At 44.9% G+C, this 18,700-nt stretch overlaps 3 protein-coding genes across 4 annotated transcripts; all 3 read left to right on the plus strand.

The window, feature by feature from the left end:
* Positions 1–119: 119 nt before the first annotated feature.
* Positions 120–6,663, plus strand: igfbp6b (insulin-like growth factor binding protein 6b). 2 transcript variants are annotated; one of them, XM_084679913.1, is made up of 6 exons: positions 120–398; positions 486–530; positions 2,480–3,020; positions 3,863–3,897; positions 4,614–4,733; positions 5,191–6,663. In XM_084679913.1, exons 3-6 carry the CDS (start codon positions 2,684–2,686, stop codon positions 5,302–5,304), a joined length of 606 nt encoding a protein of 201 aa, XP_084536039.1. In that variant the 5' UTR covers positions 120–398; positions 486–530; positions 2,480–2,683; the 3' UTR covers positions 5,305–6,663. The 2 variants fall into 2 exon arrangements, with proteins under 2 accessions (XP_084536039.1, XP_084536040.1); XM_084679914.1 differs by lacking the exon at positions 486–530.
* A 1,962-nt stretch (positions 6,664–8,625) lies between these two features.
* Positions 8,626–14,791, plus strand: pip4k2ca (phosphatidylinositol-5-phosphate 4-kinase, type II, gamma a). Its single transcript, XM_084681092.1, has 10 exons — positions 8,626–9,087; positions 9,638–9,735; positions 10,001–10,097; positions 10,247–10,396; positions 11,575–11,721; positions 11,906–11,944; positions 12,048–12,161; positions 12,496–12,760; positions 13,238–13,341; positions 13,617–14,791. Exons 1-10 carry the CDS (start codon positions 8,935–8,937, stop codon positions 13,695–13,697), a joined length of 1,248 nt encoding a protein of 415 aa, XP_084537218.1. The 5' UTR covers positions 8,626–8,934; the 3' UTR covers positions 13,698–14,791.
* Positions 14,792–14,995: 204 nt separating this feature from the next.
* On the plus strand, positions 14,996–17,927 carry ackr5 (atypical chemokine receptor 5). The gene is made up of 3 exons (XM_084680481.1): positions 14,996–15,394; positions 15,876–15,959; positions 16,462–17,927. Exon 3 carries the CDS (start codon positions 16,465–16,467, stop codon positions 17,557–17,559), a length of 1,095 nt encoding a protein of 364 aa, XP_084536607.1. The 5' UTR covers positions 14,996–15,394; positions 15,876–15,959; positions 16,462–16,464; the 3' UTR covers positions 17,560–17,927.
* The last annotated feature ends 773 nt before the right edge of the window (positions 17,928–18,700 follow it).

Below are 18,700 nucleotides of genomic sequence, written 5' to 3' on the forward strand. Positions count from 1 at the left end.
ACACACTAGTAAATCTAGATTAGCCTACTTCCAATAAGTCATAAATCTTCCTTTTGACAGCAAGTTGTCTGTATTAAGGGTGACACTTGGAGCCCCAGAAAACTCCAGAGGTATTACCATATTCGCAAGGAGGGTTTACGTCCAGTTGTTTAGAGGGATTGTACCCATAATGTAAGTAGAGACAGGGGTCAGAGCATGGATAACCTGGATATGTTAAAGAAGGAGGAGGACGGAAGGGTGGAGCCGGAGGAGGAAGGTGGAGGAGGAGGAAAATGGAGTAATCCAGGCTGGAAAAAGAGAGCCCCCATTGGTCTGCCGTGTCTCTTGGATCATTCTCTTGACAAAACATGTGGAAACAGACTGAGTGTGTAAGCGCTGATGGGAACACAAGACGGCAGGTGAGTTCTGCTCTCCGCGCCAATATTAATCACTCCTAATAAGAACACCAGGCGTCTGACGACCAAGTTGATTTTTCTTCTCGTAAGGTTCCAGGAGAACTTCAGAAATGTAAAGGACAAATGGCAGATTAAGTGAGTCATACCCATGGTGGTAGGTGATCATGTGAGCCACTCAATGTGTCCTTACATGACTGTAGGATGTACCGCTTGGCCACAATCCACTAGACAGTATGTTTTCAAGACCAGCAAGCCCTTATTTTAGAGTGGCAAAATGCCAAAATAAGTCAACATTGTTAGATCAACATCTTAATCCGGTTGTATGCTCTCTGAAATACTCATTTGTCTTTGATGTCATAATGTTCGTGTTGCATCATGACAACAGCAAATAAACACTGTTCTCACACCATCCTCAGAGCAGCCTCAGACATGCCGTATACAGCAGTTTCAACTGGGGAGGAGCGCAATTCCTCTCAATGCTATCCACCCATTCTAATGGTGCTCCCAATTCAGCTAAACAAAACAACGTACCTAGTTCTCGAGAAAGTGTCGATTATTATCTTTCTATACAGCAACTGATTTCACTATGGCATTTGACACAATCAAAACATTGCATTGACTACAGCATTTACACCGAAACATCAACACGGCCCTTTACTGTGCCAGCTATGGTTTGTGGTCAGAGGGGTTTAAGGGGATCTGGGTGAGAGTGATATCTAGAAGATGGCGTTCAGCTTGTGAGTACAGTTTTAAACGTTTGAAAGGTTTTGTGGATTGCGTTATTATCAGCTGGCACACATTTTTCTTATCTACATTCCAGTGGAAGAAAGTCCTCCTAATTATCCAGCTAATGTCTCTTCCAATCCAAACAACTGGCCTGCAAAAACTTCAGAATCAAAAATGATTTAGTCCATGTATTCTGTATTTGGTAAATAGATCATATTTTGTGAGGTCAGTATTACGACTGTTCTGGAGCTTGTCACCATGCCACCCTGTTTTCAGATCACATGCACACTGCTAATCAGCAAACAGAAGGATGAGCCCTCTTGTGGAGGTAAAAACCCAAGATAGCATTTTGTTCAGTCTTCTGAACTGCATAGCCGCAGTGGGTTATAGTTATAAATGTGTATAACCCTGTAACACAAAGTGTACACTTACAGAAAACACTTTCAGTGTCATGCTTTTTAATCTGTACTCTAAATTTCACCGTTTAGTTGCTTCAATAACATTAATATAGCCTATGGTATTCACTTTTTACTAGGTGTGACTTATCTGCTGAACACATTTGAACTCACATGCTTCTGTATCAAGTCCAGATATCTACCCTATGACTGTAAGTGTGCAGTAGCTGATCTCCAGGAATGTGTCCCAGACAAATGTTAAGTGGTTTTTGGACCAGAACTAAGAGCTACTGTGAGTTGGCACTTGAAATTCACTTTATGCTTTTGAATGCAGAACTAGACTTAAACTGTGAATGGGACATATTCCCAGAGTTTTAAAAAAAATTCAAATTCACCACTTAATGCTTAACATAGAATCAAAGCAGATAAAATGGTTGATTATTCCTTGTCAGGGTGAATTATGCAATTGTTATAAAGCTTGGCATTGTAGGCAGTGTGGTTAAGGCAAAGCACTATGTCTCTGATTATTTGTTACCATGGCAAATACAATATGACTGAATCTGAATCTGACATTCTTGCAAGTCTGGCTTGTCTTACATTTAATGTTTAGCACTATTATCTATAGATACATACATGGGGTTTGTTGATGTGATAAAAGGGTGGGGAGATTTTGATAATTTCCAAAAGGAACATAATCCCCCATTCCCTCCCTCCCTCCCTTCCTCTGTTTCTCTCCCTCTTTCTCTCTCTCTCTCCTTCTCTCTCCCTTTCCTTCTCTGTCTCCCTCTCTCTTTTTCTTTCTCTCTCTCTCTGTCTCTCTCTCTCTCTCTGAGTCCCAGCCCCTGAAGGTGTCATAACTGTGCTCTCTCTCTCTCCCCTCTCTATCACCGCCTTTCAGATCTTTAAAAGCTGCTGCTTTGCTGTGTCTCTCTCGATCTCCATTTGTCTCCTCTGGTACTGCAGGGGACTCCTGGCTGCCTCTCGACTGAACCGGCTAAGCACCAAGGAAATCTGAAGAGACGTAAAGAAGAGAGAGGAGAAAGAGAGAGAGAGAAATAGAGAGAGTCAGAGAGGGAGAGAAAGAGAGAGGGGGGAGAGAGATACATCCAGAAATAGCATCAGCCACATTTGACTGAGAGTGTGGAGAACCTCAGACCTGGACAGAAAATGCCTCTCCTTTCCAACTTAACGGCCATTGTCTTGTTGCTGATTGCTCACTGTGGATCCTGGACTCTGGCTAACCGCTTGGGCCCATACAAGGTCTGTCCCTCCTGCAAAGACCCTGTGGGGGCAGGTCGGGCCCCTCGGGACCATATTGGTGCAGGCAGCACATCCGTGTTGGCCCAGGGTGAGCCCTGTGGCGTGTATACCCTGAGCTGTGCCAAGGGGCTGCGCTGTGTCCCCCCGCCTCGGGAACACAGCCCCCTCCAGGCTCTGCTGCAGGGCAGGGGCTTCTGCGCCAAGCACAGCAGGACCAGTCCCACCGAGAGGCCCCACCCCACAGGTAAGAGGACGCACTCTACCGGCAATCTAGCACGCAATCAGTCCCTGAGTGTCAGCCGATACTACTGCCCTAACCATGGCGAGCAACTGAGCTAGCACGTACACGCTTTCTCCCTCCGCTGTGAAAATCGAATGTTGGGCTGCTGGAGTGAGTGAACCAGGGAGAGGAGGGGAAAAGCTATTACTGAAAGTATATGCCATTTAATGTTGGGTGCATTACATGCACCACAGATGGATTTGCAAGAGCCAGTGCTCACTGTGCTGCAGTGCCTGTGGTGTCTTGTGACAAATTTGTCATTTGAGGGAACGCTGTAGAGTGTGATGACTTATGAGTGTCAAGCTCTTGGAATAGCACTGTAATAACACTGGTAATAACGTTATGATAGGGATTTGTTATACGACACTCTTCAATGTGATACCCTGCGAGTCTGTCTTTGGTTAAGCAGCGGTGTGTGAGAGAATGTGTGTCTGTGAATGCATGCGTGAGATGTGTATGGGATTTGTACAATTTCAAAGCGAGGGTGTGAATTATATGTGTGAATTTTCTTGACAGAAATCAGAATGAGTGTGAGTTGGGTTTCAGCCATTCTGATTATGTTGCTTTTTATTGCAAGGGTCTCCATCTACTGTTCAAACTAAGCCACTGCGATCCTTTTGGAGGATAGAAACAGGAAATGTACAAATGGAAATTAAGTCTCTCATAGAATGTCTGTATCTAGTGTGTGCCTGCTTCATGTATTTCTGCATGTCATATCACATTCAATCACTAGAATCACAGATAACCCTTTCACAGGTGGCTTCAGCTTCATTCAGTTTTTTTGATAATGTGCTGTTTTCTCTTAGGTCCACATCCCTCAAACAGTGGTGAAATAGAAAAAGTAAGTTTTTCCATGTACGAAACATAGCATGATTGAGCCACTTGATGCATTCAGTTGATCTCATTTCTTCTTGTGCCTAGAAGGTGCTTTTTCTGAGGAGATATATTAGGCTGCTTACATAAGGTCTTCATATTCACACAGACAGTCTGGTGGAAGGAGGTAGCCCTCTACAGTCATGAATGTACTGGAGCTGGTTTCCTATCTGGGTGATGCAGCATCACGTCTATACTGCTCCATAGCCATGCATTATGGTGCATGATGTGTACGCTGCTATGCGGCAGAACTAATTGAGCATGATGTGAATCAGGAAAGTTTCGACGCGATGATGGCGGCGGCCTCAGATTTCTCACTTTATGAGGCTGATCGCAATGAAACGACTTGAGCCCACCGAGGGATTTTTCTTAATTGTTCTTTATATCACATTAGATTTCTGAACAATCCAGGAAATAGTCACAGTCAGACCACTCACTGACCTGAAAAGCATAGTCTTGTGTAACAATATTATTATATAATGACATGATATTATGTGACATCTTAATAATGTTTTCTCCTTTTGGGCTGAGGCTATATCAGTGACCTCAATCCTGTGTACAGAATCCACATGTCATAGGGTTCTAATACCATCCACACCTCACGGAATAGCTAACCACAGGTCCAGTTGGTCGAGTCTGTGCTGTATTTTGTATATGAATGCATCTCTGCTCTGTTCTTTTCAGGCACCATGCCGTAAGCTACTGAATAGTGTTCTGCGGGGTCTGGAGCTGACAATCTTCCAGTCTGACCGGGACATCTATATACCCAACTGTGACACCCGTGGCTTCTATAGAAAAAAGCAGGTACAGTTGGTAAACTGAAGGTTTCTAACATGAAGATATGCCCCTGGGTTTGTGCGTGCTAATGGATGTGTGTGACTCTGTGTCTAAAGCAGCCAGGACCCAGCACCAAATTCAAGGCTGGAAGAATAAAGGCCACTTCTTTCTGAGTCTCTGAGCTGTGGGCAGAGTCAGTCAGCTCTGCTATGCTGTGATGACTGATCATTCTCTCTCTCTCTCTCTCTCTCTCTCTCTCTCTCTCTCTCTCTCTCTCTCTCTCTCTCTCTCTCTCTCTCTCTCTCTCTCTCTCTCTCTCTCTCTCTGTCTCTCTCTCTCTCTCTCTCTCTCTCTCTCTCTCTCTCTCTCTCTCTCTCTCTCTGTCTCTCTCTCTCTCTCTCTCTCTCTCTCTCTCTCTCTCTCTGTCTCTGTCTCTGTCTCTCTCTCACGCTCTCTGTCTCTCTCTATCTCTGTTTCTCCACAGTGTCGCTCCTCCAAGGGCATGCAGCGCGGCCACTGTTGGTGTGTGGATGAGTTGGGCGCTGCCGTGCCCTCACGTGCCAGTGAAGACGGTGCTCTACCATGCGATGGAGAGTGAGGGATGACTCTGTCCCAGTGCTCTGAGCCCAGAGGAAGAGAAAGAGATGGAGGAGGAGGAGATGGAGGAGGAGTATGGGGAGAGGGGGTGGCTTTAGCTTGCGCTAGACACTGCCTGGACACGAGACAGCAGGGAAAAACCACTTCTAATGGAAATTAGCCCGAATTAGGTTAATGCACTCTACATGATCTAAATGACACACATACACTACACCTCAGTAGTAACATCAAGCTGAGCATCAATCAGTCCTTGCAGCAGCACGAGACACCTGCATTCTCAATTCAGTGACTTGCTGAATCTCACTATAGTACTGCTCCATAACTGCCTCAACTGAACAGATCCAACTGCAGTTCTGAGTAATCTATTCCCTGGCTCTTGTCCTGGCTTCGTTGTAGATGTTCTCTTTTAGGATAGCTAACACTGCCTGTGTTTGTTACTATCTCAGTGGGCTGAAATACTGTTAATGCTGATGGTGTGACACAGTGTTCCAGACGTGTCTCCTTCACCGTCCTCTCTCCCTCTCTCCAAAGATACACTGACATTACTAGACTTCATTGATAGAATATTTCTTTTCTATTAACTTATTTTGGAGTATGTAATTCCATGCAGTACTGCTTGAATTTGACATCTATTCTATAACCAAGTCGGAATGCAGTCATAAAAAATCATCTTGGATCTTGCATCTTTCCATTCATTTGTCAAAATGGTGTTCCGACTGCTTATTAGTTGATTGTTTGTACATATGTTGGATTTTTGTGGTTTACTGTGTGCGTTCTAAAGTGGCAAACTAAAATGCTTATGGCTGTTGCCCTTTCCAAAAGTTGTCAGGCATATTTTTATACACGTCAATATAATATTTTATATATAAATTGTTGGTTTATTTAATGAACTACAGTACAATGCCATGTATTTTTATATTGTCAGCAGTTTCTTATTTAAAGACAGAGGTTATTTTATTTCATGTTAGGGAGAGCATTGTGCTTTGCAGGCACCCCCTTGGCTAAGCTCACTACACCCATTCAAGCTACTCAACTGCTGTACATGTCAGGGTTTTATTTTGTATTTTCCTCTTCTTATTTATACTTTGGTCATCTATATTCATAATGTCTCCATGACAGTTATATGTTATTTTGGCACATCCTATTTCAATCCCCATTTCAGTCTTTTTTAAGTTCAAATTTGTTATTAGGCCCACTTAATTGTCTTTCCCAAGAATCTTGCATTTGTGTGATGAAAATATGTGATATCTCATCAATCTTGTTGTGCCAATATGTGTGCTGTGATGGTAGGTCCATGCACATGGGACCTGTAAGATTTACAAAGTCTAAACTAACGTATGATAAAAAGGAAATAAATAAATACATATATTAATATAACAAAGAATCAGACCGTCTTTTCATTGCTTCTTCACAAGATGTTAGAATGGTCATGTGAAAGCACTGAAATAAATAGTGCGTTTGATTCCATCTGTTACTAATGAACATCAGTCAGTTTGCAAAACATGATCACTTCCAAGCCTGTCGTGCAGCGTCACAGAATGACCAACGAAGGAAACAACACATTTCAGTCACATTGGTATCAAGGTCATTGTTCATTCACATTTTTGCTTAGTCACACTTGAATCTGAGGCATCGAACAGCTGTTTAGCAAATGGAAAAAAGGTAATACTGGTCCCTGTTACATGTCTATTTTTAGCCAACCAAACAAAGCAATGTTGTTTGATAGTCATTATATTAACAAAACCCATTCATCGCAAGCTGAAATTCTCTCACCATCAAAGTTACCACCATTGAGGGATGAATGGTTAAGCATTAGGCATGGCATTCTGCATCTCCATAGGGCATACAAACTAAGGACCCATTTGCTCCAGCATTTACACAAAGAGGGACACATGCCTGTTTCCAAGGTAACAGCATTGAATATCCAATTTATCCATGCGTTCTGAGAATTGTAAATGCAGGTCTCGCAGAAAAGGGACAAAAGTAGGGTTCTAGAATCACACCACATGTCCTCCTTTATCTAGGGTGGTTGCATTTGCTATTCTTAGAGATTCTGTACATGGATCGTGAGCTTGGAGACATGATATACAGCATTGCCTGTAGCTCACCACCCTCTGCATTCAAGATGAACAGTCTGTATGAACAGTCTGTATGCTGTGGTAAAACAGAGGATATGAAAAGATACAGTATATGTCATAAGCAGTGTTGGGGTAGTTACTCATAAAAAGAAATAGATTACACATTACCAGTTACTTTTTTTTACTGAAGTTATCAACAGTAATGCATTACATTACTGTGTTACAGACAAATGTAATCTGATTACAGTAACCCATTACGTCAAGTGACTTTGTAACGCGTTACCCCCAACACTGGTCATAAGTAAGCAACACATGTCCTGTATATAATGAATTATATAATGGAGGATAGACACATTTAGAATCAGAATCAGAATGTGGTTTATTCGCCATGTTTGTTTTACAAAAACATAATTTACTCTGGCAGGGAGGTGCAAAACACTAAACATATTCGAATCTTAGAGTAAGTAAAAGTACAAAAGTTGAACTATTTCTAAGAACTAAATAAATGAATGAATAAAACAATTTAACTATAAAATTAAATATATATATATATATATATATATATATATATATATATATATATATATATATATATATATATATATATATATATATATATATATATATATATATATAAAGAATGAGCAGTTGATCTGGTCACAGCTTAAAGTGAATACACTGCAGAGACTGGAATGTTCTTAAAGAACATCAGTAGTGTACAAGTGAAAAGATTTGAGAACAGAATTACATTGTCAGTGCACAATAGATATAGTTGGACCAGATGCTCAAACATGTCCCCAACCTAAACAGTTACATTTGAGAAGGCACACCACATGCACATAGTACTAGTACGAATATTAACTTGGGTAAAATGCATCATATGAAGGAATCCTATTCACATAAACAGTTTCAGACAGAACTGAACGAAGCAGTACATTCTGTAAAGTAAGAAAGTCGAATAAAGGTGGAAATGACAACTGGGAATCTGGATTTAGACCAAACTTAAACTTGACACCAGCTAATGATTGGAACATTTTCTTACTGATGAAGAGAAGATTTACGATGGAGCATTTTGGAAGCGAGTAAGGATAGACACTCAGGGAGACAGAACGATGGTAGGCTACAGTCAGTGTCTGTCACACTGTGGCATCCTAGCGAGTGAGTTTAGTGGATCCCGCACTGTATCCGCCTATGTCAGATCACGTGACTGTATTAGACAATCTGCTTGGCTCCTGCAACCTGTCAATCACTTCAACACATGGTGACACAGGTGGGTAAGAAAGGTGACGAGGATCGTCTTTGGGGTGGACAGTCCACTAAAACTGAGGTTGACTTTCCCGTGGTCCATGGATGGGAATAAGTGACAACTACTATACATTGGAATCCGCTGTTTGCTTTGCAACAAACACAAAAGGATTCTGAAGAGATTTGGGCTGAATATTGTGTCGGTGGTTTGACATTTGACTAGTGTTTTTTTGTGTGACACACGGGGAAGTGCATAAGATCAATACAGGAAAAAGTCTGACAAGTTCCCACGCACGCAAGGTGCTGTTATGGCGTCTAACTCGACAGCTGTTTCCAGTCCAATGGTCATACTGGCAGCCAAGACTAAAACAAAGAAGAAACATTTTGTGCAGCAGAAGGTTAAGGTTTTTCGAGCCAGCGATCCTGTCTTGAGCGTGTTTATGTGGGGCGTCAATCATTCAGTAAGTGTACACACTAGCTAAGCTAGTGTAGTAACGTTAGCTGGCTATCTAGCTAGGCTAAGTATCACGACTCCTTAACCCAATGGTATTTACGGAAGCATGTATATTTTCAATACAATACTAATGTTGTACCATAACGCATCTTCTTTAAATTAAATCATTGCTTGGCTAACCAAACTAGCACACTTAGTAAGTGTGATATCCTGGCTGTCCAGATTCCTGTGCTTCTAGTGCCTGCTAGCTAGCTATCTAGGCTTGCTACCATACCATTATTGTATACTGGTGGTCAGAATGTTGCAGTAACTGTTTTTAGATTTAAAGAAACGATTAATGTACTATACGTACAGCGAAGAGTCCACTAGCAAGCTTTTAAATTTGACAACATTTTTTTTTAGTATCTTTTTAATTGCCACCGCAGTGACGTTTTACAGCATCTTTATCGAAGACTTTATTGGTCTAGTGTGTTGTGCCATTGCTCATCACCCAAGTTAACTTTACATGCATGTTTGTGGTAAGATGCTTGATGCTGTGGAATGCTTTATCTATTTAGATAAATGACCTAAACCAGGTCCCTGTACCAGTGATGCTACTCCCTGATGACTTCAAAGCCAACACCAAAATAAAAGTCAACAACCACCTCTTCAACAAGTACGAGACTATTATGCTTGAATAGAGTAACATTATTAGAATTCTATCAATAACTCTTAAGGAGCCTGTATCGATTTTATTGGCACTATATTTAGCAGCTCTTACATGTTTGCATCTTTTATTGCCTTTGTTAAAGGGACACAACTCCTTTGGTCTGTGTTAACCAGCAAGAGCTTGTAAACGCACTCTGCACAGTGCAAAGCAGAGAGAGACGCAGTATATGACTATAATAAGTTTATGAGTGTGGTGTTGTTTCCTCTTGTAGAGAGACTCTCCCAGGACATTTCAAGTTCAAGGAATACTGCCCCCAGGTATTCCGGAATCTGAGGGAGCGATTTGGGATTGAGGACCTAGACTACCAGGTATGGGGGTGGGATTGGTAAGGACAAGGATCAGGATAATGTACTTTAATACATGAAGTTAACTAAATTGATTTATGGACACAATGTGCACATACCCAGTTTGACAGCACAAGTTGACTCGTGTGTGTGTGTGTGTGTTCCTAATCCAGGTGTCGCTGACACGCAGCCCCCCAGTGAGGAGTGGGGGTGTCCAGGGGGAGGGGCTCCTGCTCAGCTCCTATGACAGGACGCTGGTGGTGAAGCAGATCTCCAGTGAGGACGTGGCCGACATGCACAACATCCTGTCTGAGTACCACCAGGTGGGTCTGCCATAGACAGACAGATCAATAAGAATCATTTCATCTGTAATTCCAGAGAGCGTGAGCGACATGCAGGAAATGGCCTGAGCCAGAATCAAACCCAGGGGCCCTGTGTTATGGCCTTAGGCTTAGTGGTACTAAGGTTTTCTGATCAAATTCAATATTTTTAGTTATCTCTTTTTTTTTTCTCTCTCATATGGTTTGGTCTTCTCTTGAGATGGATGTTTACCTTCAATTTCTCCTTTCTTAGCATTTCCCCTCAAAGGTACTTTAATTGGAGAGAATTCAAAATTCTCCTTTGAGAAGGAGCTGAACACAAGGATTAGAAGACACGCCATGTTAGTTTGTGTTCCATGTGTTTTAAACGGCATCCTTATCCATTTCACTGACAAAGACAGTGAGTTAGACTTGCTAGTTCCTTTTTTTATTATTGTTGTTATTGCGTTGTCATGCATCAGTCACGTGAATACCGGGCCAGCCTTGAAGGCAGAGTGGGAATGAGTCACGGTGGTCATGGAGAGCTCTGTGGGAGCTGGGTGAATGGGAGCAATGTGGGAGAGTTTCGCTGTTAGTCGCTGATTGAGCAGATTGTTATCAGAGCTGTGGGAGCTCTTGGGTCCGCAGCACTGCAGATCTGTTCAGTCTCTGTGTGTGTGTGTGTGTGTGTGTGTGTGTGTGTGTGTGTGTGTGTCCTGAGGGCTTCATTTATCCTGCATCTAGAGTGCCACTGCTCATTTTGGCTGCATGCAGAGGATAGATGGAGAATAGCAGAATATAAATAGATGTGCCTGTCTTCAGTGAGGATTCTGCTGTGTTCCAGCCAGGGGACTCTGTGAATGAGGACAGTCACAAGTGTGTCCCTTTTAATAGCAGGCTTGAGTCTGTGGCCAAATGCATAACCTTGATATCCAGCAGTTACTGTACATCTAGGTGAGACTGTGGAGAAAAGACTATACCACCTGGCACGTGGCTTTCTTTTTTTGCGTGTATAAAATCGGCCCTAGAATTGTATTCCTTCCTAGTGTGTACTCTTGTACTATTAAGGAACAATGTAAAGCTGATAGCAGGGTTATGTGTACAGCACAGCCTAACTTCCTCCAAGCCAAACCTGTTATACAAGCTGGTATATGAGCCCGTGTATAGTGTTGACGTGGTGGTTTCTGTCCTGGTCCCTCCAGCACATCGTGAAGTGCCATGGCAGCACGCTGCTGCCTCAGTTCTTGGGCATGTACCGGGTGAGCGTGGAGAGCGAGGAGACCTACCTCATCGTCATGAGGAACATGTTCAGCCACAGACTGGTGGTGCACAGGAAGTACGATCTCAAGGTGAGACTCCTGCTCCACTTGAGGGCCAGCCTCTCCCAGGTTGTCACATGACTCCTCTTCTTATAGGCTATCACAGGGCGGCAGGTAGACACACAAGGATTCAAGGGAAATGTGTTTTCGATTTTGCACGCGGTCGATGCGTTTGGATAGAATGAACTCTGTCGTACTCTCTCTGTTCTTGCAGGGTTCCCTGGTGTCTCGGGAAGCAAGTGACAAAGAGAGGGTAAGATGAAGAGGCATGTGAAAAAGGCTCAGTTTCCTGTCAAATACAGGACGTACATCTCAGTCCCTCCCATCTCCTTCCTGTAAACGTGCACTTCTTTCAGGTTAAAGAGCTTCCCACATACAAGGACATGGACTTCAGGAACAACATGCAGAAGGTGTACGTGACCGAGGAGCAGAAGGAGAAGATCATGGAGAAGCTCAACAGAGATGTGGAGGTGCCCTCTTCACTTCTGCTCTGCAGCTTCCCACTGACATGGCACAAAGAGCCCACAGGGGGGCAGCAGGAACATTCCAGAAGTTTTTGCTTTGTCAGAGTAGCAGCATGGAGTCAGTTAATAGTAGAGTCAGTTACTAGGAGAGGTTCATAAGCCAGTACCTTGTATGTAGATGCAGTTGACTAGTCAGAAGTTCAAACTGAATACTCTGGAACAACATACTGTATTTTCCCATCTAAAGTTGAAGGATTCATATATGGGTGACTGATCTTCAGAAAACCGTGTTCCCAGCACAGCCATGGTGAAAACGTTGCTCCGCGTCTCTCTCCCGTAGTTCCTGGTCAAGCTGAAGATCATGGACTACAGCCTGCTGCTGGGCATCCATGACGTGGGCCGTGCCGAGCGGGAGGAGGAGGAGGGCGAGGAGCCCCCCAACGAGGAGGACCAGGACTCTGAGAACGGCCTGACGCCCGCCCCCATGGCGGGCTCCTACGGCACCTCACCAGAGGGCATCGCTGGCTACATGTCCTCGTGCAAGCCCCTGGGCCCGGGGGAGTTCGACCCCTACGTGGACGTGTACGCCGTCAGGAGTGCTGCTGGTAGGGTCTGCCTGCCGTACAGCTGTTAAACACCGTGACATGAGAAGGGCTGACGGCCTGTTGTTTTAGGTCAACAAGACGGAGAAGTCCAACTAAGTCCACTGCTCTTACTTCCAGATTTGTAGGGGGTTTACACCATGGTCTCGTCTGAGACGGTGAGACAATGCTGTATCAAAGAGTTTGGTCTGGAGCCAGGAGAGGAGAGTGTTCACTCCAAGTATGCTGGCCTAAAAAAAAACAGGTTTTAGGCCAGTGACCAGTGCACCATTTGCTACTGTCAGGTCTTCAAGCAAATAAGCCGCAGTGCTTATTAACCTACCTGGTTAGATAAAAGGTCACACGGTGGATTTGGTGTAAGGATAGCAGTCCTTTTTCTCTGAAGTGGCCAGCTGCTTTTCACACCAAGAACGTTCCCAGGACAGCGCTGTGAGCGGGTGGCTTATGTGTGTGTGATTCCTTCCTGCCTGTTCCTCCCAGGTTCCCCCCAGAGAGAGGTGTACTTCATGGGGCTGATCGATGTTCTGACACAGTACGACACCAAGAAGAAAGCCGCTCACGCAGCCAAGACCGTCAAACACGGGGTGAGTCACACACGCTCGGGGGGGGGGGAGAGGGAGTCACACACGCTGAGGGGGGGGAGAGAGGGGGGAGAGAGGGAGTCACGCTGAGGGGGGAGAGAGGGGGAGTCACACACGCTGGGGGTCGGGGGGGGTGAGTCACACACACTGAGGGGGGAGAGAGGGGGAGACGAGGGGAGGGGAAAGCCATGCTGAGGCCCAGTCAGAAAATCTTTAGAAAGTATTTATCCATGATTATAACTTCTTTTCCTTTCTTTCTTTGTGGTAATGTCTCCCAGGCTGGTGCGGAGATCTCCACTGTCCACCCAGAACAGTATGCCAAAAGATTTCGCGATTTCATCTCAAACATTTTTGCCTAGCACTTAAAACACTATGTCCACCATCGGTACAACTTCCAATCAGAGAGCTTCTTTTTTTTCTTTTTTTACACCTTGACTGACATGTTACCTTTACCTGTTGTACATCACCAACATTGACCAACAATCACAGATGGTTCTTAATATCATATAATGTGTGCATTTGTTTCCATAGTCGTAGTATACTACTGATGCATATTTATTTCTAGATTGAAAACTGTGTCAAATGAAGTCTGTATGTAGAAGCACTCTGACTTTGGAACAGAAGGGTACCTGACAATATAGAGCTACTTACGTCTTCTGGGAGGTGTTACACTCATTCATACAGTACACTCCTCGGTGTACAACAAAGAAGGATTTCCAGGTTATTTTAAGAGATGAAAATGTTCTACTTAGTTGCTGAAAAAATTGTAAATATCAATTTCTTCCAAGTAGCATTCTGGAGGTTGGACAGGAGGTTTTGTATGTAGTAAGTTAGTTGGCTCACTTGGGCATCCTGCTCTGTGGAGACAAACCCTCCCCTAATCCACTAGGAGCTGAATCAAAATGGGATGTGGGCCATTTCATAGCAGAAGACTTTGTATATATGCGCAGATTAAGATGGAAAGGGAAAGTGGTAGTGGATGTGCCATGCAGCTCCCCTCCCAGCGACTCCTAATTGGGAACATCATTCCAGCTCCCTGTGGCCAGGGCACCGCCAGCCCAGAGCGTGTTGACCAACTCTTCCAATCAACCTTCTGGAGCTGATGTGCTGAGTGTCAAACTAAGCTTACATTTTAAAGATGCACTACAAGAACAGATAGAGTAGAAAGGAAGACATCTGTAGAGCTAGACTCACTAGAATATGGCTGTTTTCTGGTAATATTGCTGAGATTTCACAGTACTAGCGTAGGTATATCATGTTAAATTAATTGAACTTCTAGGACTAGGTGATATTTCAGCTGCTTTATGCTATCAGCCTTCTGTGACATTACTACTACAAGATCTGAATACACTGGACAAATAGAGTAGATACATTATGCGTTTGTTGATTGCACATCATGTATTTTTGCAAAATCAGCTTTTGGACCAAATATATTTTACAAAGATTTTCTGAATCGTGTCCCGTTTTAATGTTTTTTCGATGGTGTGTGTGTGTGTGTGATGCTGAGAAAGGGCATCAGCCTTTCCAGAAGCTGTAATTCTGCTGACAGTTTCCTTCCTGTAGTTTTAGGAAAATAGCAAATTGACTACACTTAAACAAAGGGAAACAAGCAGGATGGATATGGTGGGAAGGGGGGGGGGGACAAGAGAGGGGCAAACAGATCTTCACAAAATGCTGACCATCCAGAGAGCCAGAGAGAGTTGGTACAGAACATCCCATGTATCTGCAGTTACATGGCCGACACAAATGTCCCTATTGTCGGTATAAGTCTGACCTGCAGGATGTTATGGTGAGAAACTCTCCCAGAACAATGACTAGATGGAAGAGGGTGACCCTGAGCAATAAATCTAAGCCTGGAGCTGGATGTTGTTACTTCTGTCAGTGGCTCCTGAAAGGTTTCCATGTTGAATTTGAATTCCCTTTTGTTGTGTCATCGAGTCTAGAAATGAAGACGACAGAAAGAGTCAACCAGCCACCACATTGGAATGGTCTCTGTTAGATCATCACCTCCAGGTGTCATAAATGCCTGCTGAGCTGCAGGTGATCAGGTTTCCAGGTGGGTGATGAGGGGATCACTCATGAGGAGGGAGGGTTTGGTTCAAAGGCCTCTTCCTCTGGGAGATCTGATGCACCACAGGCTCCCTCCCCATCCTGCCATTCACCACTGCTCTACTCAGAAGGCCGGGGGCTTCCTGGCATTTTCCTTTTTCATGATCGCTAATGCAAATGTCTGCTCGGTTCAGTATCTGGGTGAATTAACACAAACCTGTCTTCATTGACTCCATTCCCTGTAAAACCAGAGAATCTCTGACTTACGACACAGTTAAACCAAACAATGACATTTGACCAAGACCCCCCCCCCCCTTAACGCTGTGAGGATATCCGGTCAGCTCTGGCCCTGAGAGGATAGGGGAGGGACATGGGGGAGAGAAGGGGGAGGATTGGATTGAAAATGAGCAGAGGGAATGGTCTAATATTTCCTGTTGGCCACACTCTGATCATCTGGGCCAGCCGCTCTCTCCTTGCTGCTCCTGCAGGTTGCTGACATCTCTCCAGACAGAAGAACCCCTGGAGCTCTCAGCAGCATCATCATCCTCCATCACTAGACTCCACTCAGTAAGGTAGGCTGATGTACCACTACATTGTTTCATCCTGTGCTTGAAAAAACTGTTTGGAAAGCAACACTGGGATCTGTGAAAGAGAAGTTCAGTATCATTGTTGAACTTTGTTATTTAAAGCCTGAGGGTTAAACCTACCTCTTAACTAGCTTTCATAGACTTACCTAAAGTGGCATATGAGTGTAATTAAACAGTTGGGTTATAGCACATAAAACAGGAATAACAATAGCACACATCCTTTTTTTATGCCAACATCCATAGTTACCTTTATTTACCATTTAGTTACCCTTATTTAATTGTTCTTATTTGTTTTCATAGATCATTATCCATTCACACTGTAAATTTATTGCTAAGCTGTTGTACCAAACTTTCAGGCAGTTTCATTTTCAACATAGCACACCCTCCTTTACAGTTTATCTAATGGAACAACATATTCAGATTAAAGTCACCTCTCATGAAACTCTCTTCAAGTCCACATAACTTCCCTCTGCTCTCACCCCACCAGACCATGAGTCACAGCCACCACAACAGCTCCTTCAACGGGACCCCCTGGTTCGTCACTGAATGCACCATCCACCTGGATGAGGACTATCGACGCATCACCCTGTTCCTGCTCTACCTGGTCATCTTCCTGGTTGGCCTGGCAGAGAATGCCCTGGTGGTCTGGGTCAACTGGCACCGGAGACACTCTGCCAACGGCGTCCTGTTCTGTGTCATGAACGTTAGCATGTCCGACCTGCTGGTGGTGCTCATCCTGCCCTTCTTCATGCTGGAGGTGAGCTTGAACGACGTGTGGCTTTGGGGACGCTTCCTCTGCATCGTCACCAACCTCATTTATGTGGTCAACTTCTACAGCAGCTCCATCTTCCTGGCCTTCATGACCCTGGAGCGCTACCTGTCCCTGGCCTGGCCCTCCTGCCCAGCCTGCTTCCCCGTGGGGGCGCGCAGGCGCTGGCTGCTGTGCGGAGGCCTGTGGCTCCTGTCCCTCAGCATGGGCCTGCTGGAGACGGTCCACGTGGACCTGCTGGAGTGGGACGAGCCGGGCTGCTACATGATGCCTGAGTACAGCTACGTGGAGTGGTTCTTCGCCGTCTCCTTCCTCGGGCTCATCTTCCAGTTCCTGGGGCCCACCGTGGTCATCGTCGCCTGCAACTTGCTGATCGCGCGGGCGGCGCGCCGCGCCCCCGACGTGCAGGGCCGCCGCGAGGTGTGGCTGGTGCACGTGTACTCGCTGGTGTTTGTGATGTGCTGGCTGCCGTACCACGTGGTCACCTTCGTGATGATGCTCGACAACATGGAGCCGCTGCTGCTGAGCTGCAACGCCGCGGAGGTGCTCTACTTCTCCTTCAGCGTGGTGCAGTGCCTGTCGCTCTTCCACTGCGTGGCCAACCCCATCCTCTACAACTTCCTGAGCAAGAGCTTCCGCACCAACCTCATCAACCACGTGGTGCAGTACGTCCCCAGGGAGGACCTCGGCGAGGGGGCCGAGGCCGGCGCCAGAGGGGCCGGGAAGGTGCCCAAGCTCAGCAACATGAGCACCAGTGACTCAAACGTGGTTTCACTGACAGACAAACAGACACAGGAAGCGCAAACACAGCAGTGAGACTCCAACGGAGGAGGAACCAGTTCTCGGGGCTGTTGCTGATTGAAGCAGGGGCTGTGTCGGGCTCGCCAGGCGGCGAACCTTCCAAGACACCTCAGACTTCTGGTTGTCCCTCTTAATGTCTCTGTTGATTGCTTTGGTCTGACAGATAATGCATGGACAGACACTCTTCTCATTATAACCTCATTTAACAAATCGACACTGTAAAAAGAGAGGGGGAGGAAAGGGTTTCTGGTCTTTTTTGAACTGCCCCAGGAATTCGTAGGCCTAGCAGCTTTTACAAGCTCCTGTTGGATAACTTTATGGTTGACTCCTACCAGAGAGAGAAGGAATGTGTGTAAAATATATGTTACAACAATTTTCCTCTTCATCGTTATCATTCTCTTGAGTGTGCGTGTGTGGGTGTGTGTGTGTCTGTGTGTTTGTGCTGCTGACATTCTGAAAAGTAACAGCAATAAATCTCCACCCTGTTAAACAGTCCAACACATTTTGGACCATTGCTATATCTTGATAAATACACATCATTTGACTAGCATTCAAATGTACAAGGAAGGATCACTGTCTCAACAGCCCACCACAGTATGTCCGGGCTTTTGTCAAGTCCAACCTGTGCTACTAAACGGCTACATTTGTGTTTTGCCCTGGTGCCAGATCACATCCAAGCTCAACAGCACGGTGTAAGGTCAGGACACTGAGGACAGGGCTAGTTTCAGCCTTTCCAGAAGCTGTAATTCTGCTGACAGTTTCCTTCCTGTAGTTTTAGGAAAATAGCAAATTGACTACACTTAAACAAAGGGAAACAAGCAGGATGGATATGGTGGGGAGGGGGGGGGGGACAAGAGAGGGGCAAACAGATCTTCACAAAATGCTGACCATCCAGAGAGCCAGAGAGAGTTTGTACAGAACATCCCATATATCTGCAGTTACATGGCCAACACACATGTCCTTATTGTCGGTATAAGTCTGACCTGCAGGATGTTATGGTGAGAAACTTTCCCAGAACAATGACAAGATGGAAGAGGGTGACCTTGTTATTTTGATCCATGGCGTTCTTGAAAGTCGATAACCTCAAACTCCTGCTCCCTTCTATCAGTCTGGATCCTAGACCATCACCGAGCAGAAAGATTCAACCAGCCACCAC

This window comes from Hypomesus nipponensis, chromosome 18 (genome assembly GCF_054491055.1).
Source record: "Hypomesus nipponensis isolate SF chromosome 18, ASM5449105v1, whole genome shotgun sequence".
NCBI lineage: Eukaryota > Metazoa > Chordata > Actinopteri > Osmeriformes > Osmeridae > Hypomesus > Hypomesus nipponensis.

Bases quoted from the DNA above. Each gene is read 5' to 3' on its own strand.
- ackr5 (XM_084680481.1), top strand. From the start codon at position 16,465: ATGAGTCACAGCCACCACAACAGCTCCTTCAACGGGACCCCCTGGTTC.
- pip4k2ca (XM_084681092.1), top strand. From the start codon at position 8,935: ATGGCGTCTAACTCGACAGCTGTTTCCAGTCCAATGGTCATACTGGCA. The intron at 12,162-12,495 runs GTGCCCTCTTCA...TCTCTCCCGTAG, and splicing joins AGCTCAACAGAGATGTGGAG to TTCCTGGTCAAGCTGAAGAT. The intron at 13,342-13,616 runs GTGAGTCACACA...AATGTCTCCCAG, and splicing joins CCAAGACCGTCAAACACGGG to GCTGGTGCGGAGATCTCCAC.
- igfbp6b (XM_084679913.1), top strand. From the start codon at position 2,684: ATGCCTCTCCTTTCCAACTTAACGGCCATTGTCTTGTTGCTGATTGCT. The intron at 3,021-3,862 runs GTAAGAGGACGC...GTTTTCTCTTAG, and splicing joins CGAGAGGCCCCACCCCACAG to GTCCACATCCCTCAAACAGT. The intron at 4,734-5,190 runs GTACAGTTGGTA...GTTTCTCCACAG, and splicing joins GCTTCTATAGAAAAAAGCAG to TGTCGCTCCTCCAAGGGCAT.